A 999-nucleotide genomic window follows, 5' to 3' on the forward strand; every position below is an offset into this window, starting at 1 on the left:
CTCCCACATTCTCACACTCGCTTATAAACAAAACATGTCTGGCAAAGGCAAAGGTGGACGCGGTAAGGCTGGCAAGAAGAGTGGCAGCGGAGCTAAGTCTCGGTCCGCCAAGGCCGGGCTACAGTTCCCTGTTGGCCGTATCGCGAGGTACCTCAAGAAGGGGCGTTATGCCAAACGCGTAGGTTCTGGGGCGCCAGTTTACTTAGCTGCAGTCTTGGAGTACCTCGTCGCTGAGATTCTCGAGCTCGCCGGTAACGCTGCGCGTGATCATAAGAAGACTAGGATCATTCCTCGTCATATTCAATTGGCTGTCCGCAACGATGAGGAACTGAACAAATTCCTCGCTGGTGTAACTCTTGCGAGTGGTGGCGTCTTACCCAACATCCACACTACTCTTTTGCCCAAAAAGAGTAAGGGCAAGAGCTTTACTGCTTCCCAGGAGATGTAAATAATCCCCTCGGGCTTATGCAGCTGGAGGCACTAACCTGCTGAACTCGTTTCAAGGCGTTTTTTGGCGCCATCTAAACACCAATTGAAGTATCTCAGGAACGCAATTATTGCACAAATGATGTGAGGAAAGGATTCGTAATGTTGCCGATTAAATTTTATGTTCCTCAGCATTTTTACGAGATTTGTATTAGAAGTTTCTCGGAGGGCCGAGACAATGTTCAGATGTTTTCGAACTACATAATATTCTACTGACTCTCTAAATTCTAATATGGCTCCCAAAACTGCCGCCGCCAGCAAGCCTGCTGCTGATAAGAAGCGTAGATCTTCCAGGAAGGAGACCTTCAACAGCTACATCTTCAAGGTGTTGAAGCAAGTCCATCCTAAGACCGGTATATCCAAGAAGAGCATGATGATCATGAACTCGCTGGTGAGCGACACCTTTGATCGTATAGTCTCGGAGGCCGGGCGTCTCTGTAAGTACAGTAACAAGGGAACTCTCTCTAGCCGGGAGATCAAACTGCGATTCGCTTGGTCTTGCCGGGTGAGCTG

The 999-nt window shown here is 48.8% G+C and overlaps 2 protein-coding genes across 2 annotated transcripts; both read left to right on the top strand.

Moving 5' to 3' along the window:
- Nucleotides 1–34: 34 nt before the first annotated feature.
- On the top strand, nucleotides 35–448 carry Pmar_PMAR015123 (histone H2A.1, putative; the record flags this gene model as incomplete). Its single annotated transcript, XM_002765908.1, has 1 exon — nucleotides 35–448. The coding sequence occupies one exon, from the start codon at nucleotides 35–37 to the stop codon at nucleotides 446–448; it is 414 nt and encodes a 137-aa protein (XP_002765954.1).
- A 270-nt stretch (nucleotides 449–718) lies between these two features.
- Pmar_PMAR015124 (histone 2B variant 2, putative) lies at nucleotides 719–991 on the top strand (the record flags this gene model as incomplete). Its single annotated transcript, XM_002765909.1, has 1 exon — nucleotides 719–991. A coding segment is annotated over one exon (273 nt), but the record flags the coding sequence as incomplete, so codon positions are not given.
- Nucleotides 992–999: the final 8 nt, after the last annotated feature.

The sequence above is a fragment of the Perkinsus marinus genome (genome assembly GCF_000006405.1).
Source record: "Perkinsus marinus ATCC 50983 genomic scaffold scf_1104296974298, whole genome shotgun sequence".
Classification (NCBI taxonomy): domain Eukaryota; phylum Perkinsozoa; order Perkinsida; family Perkinsidae; genus Perkinsus; species Perkinsus marinus.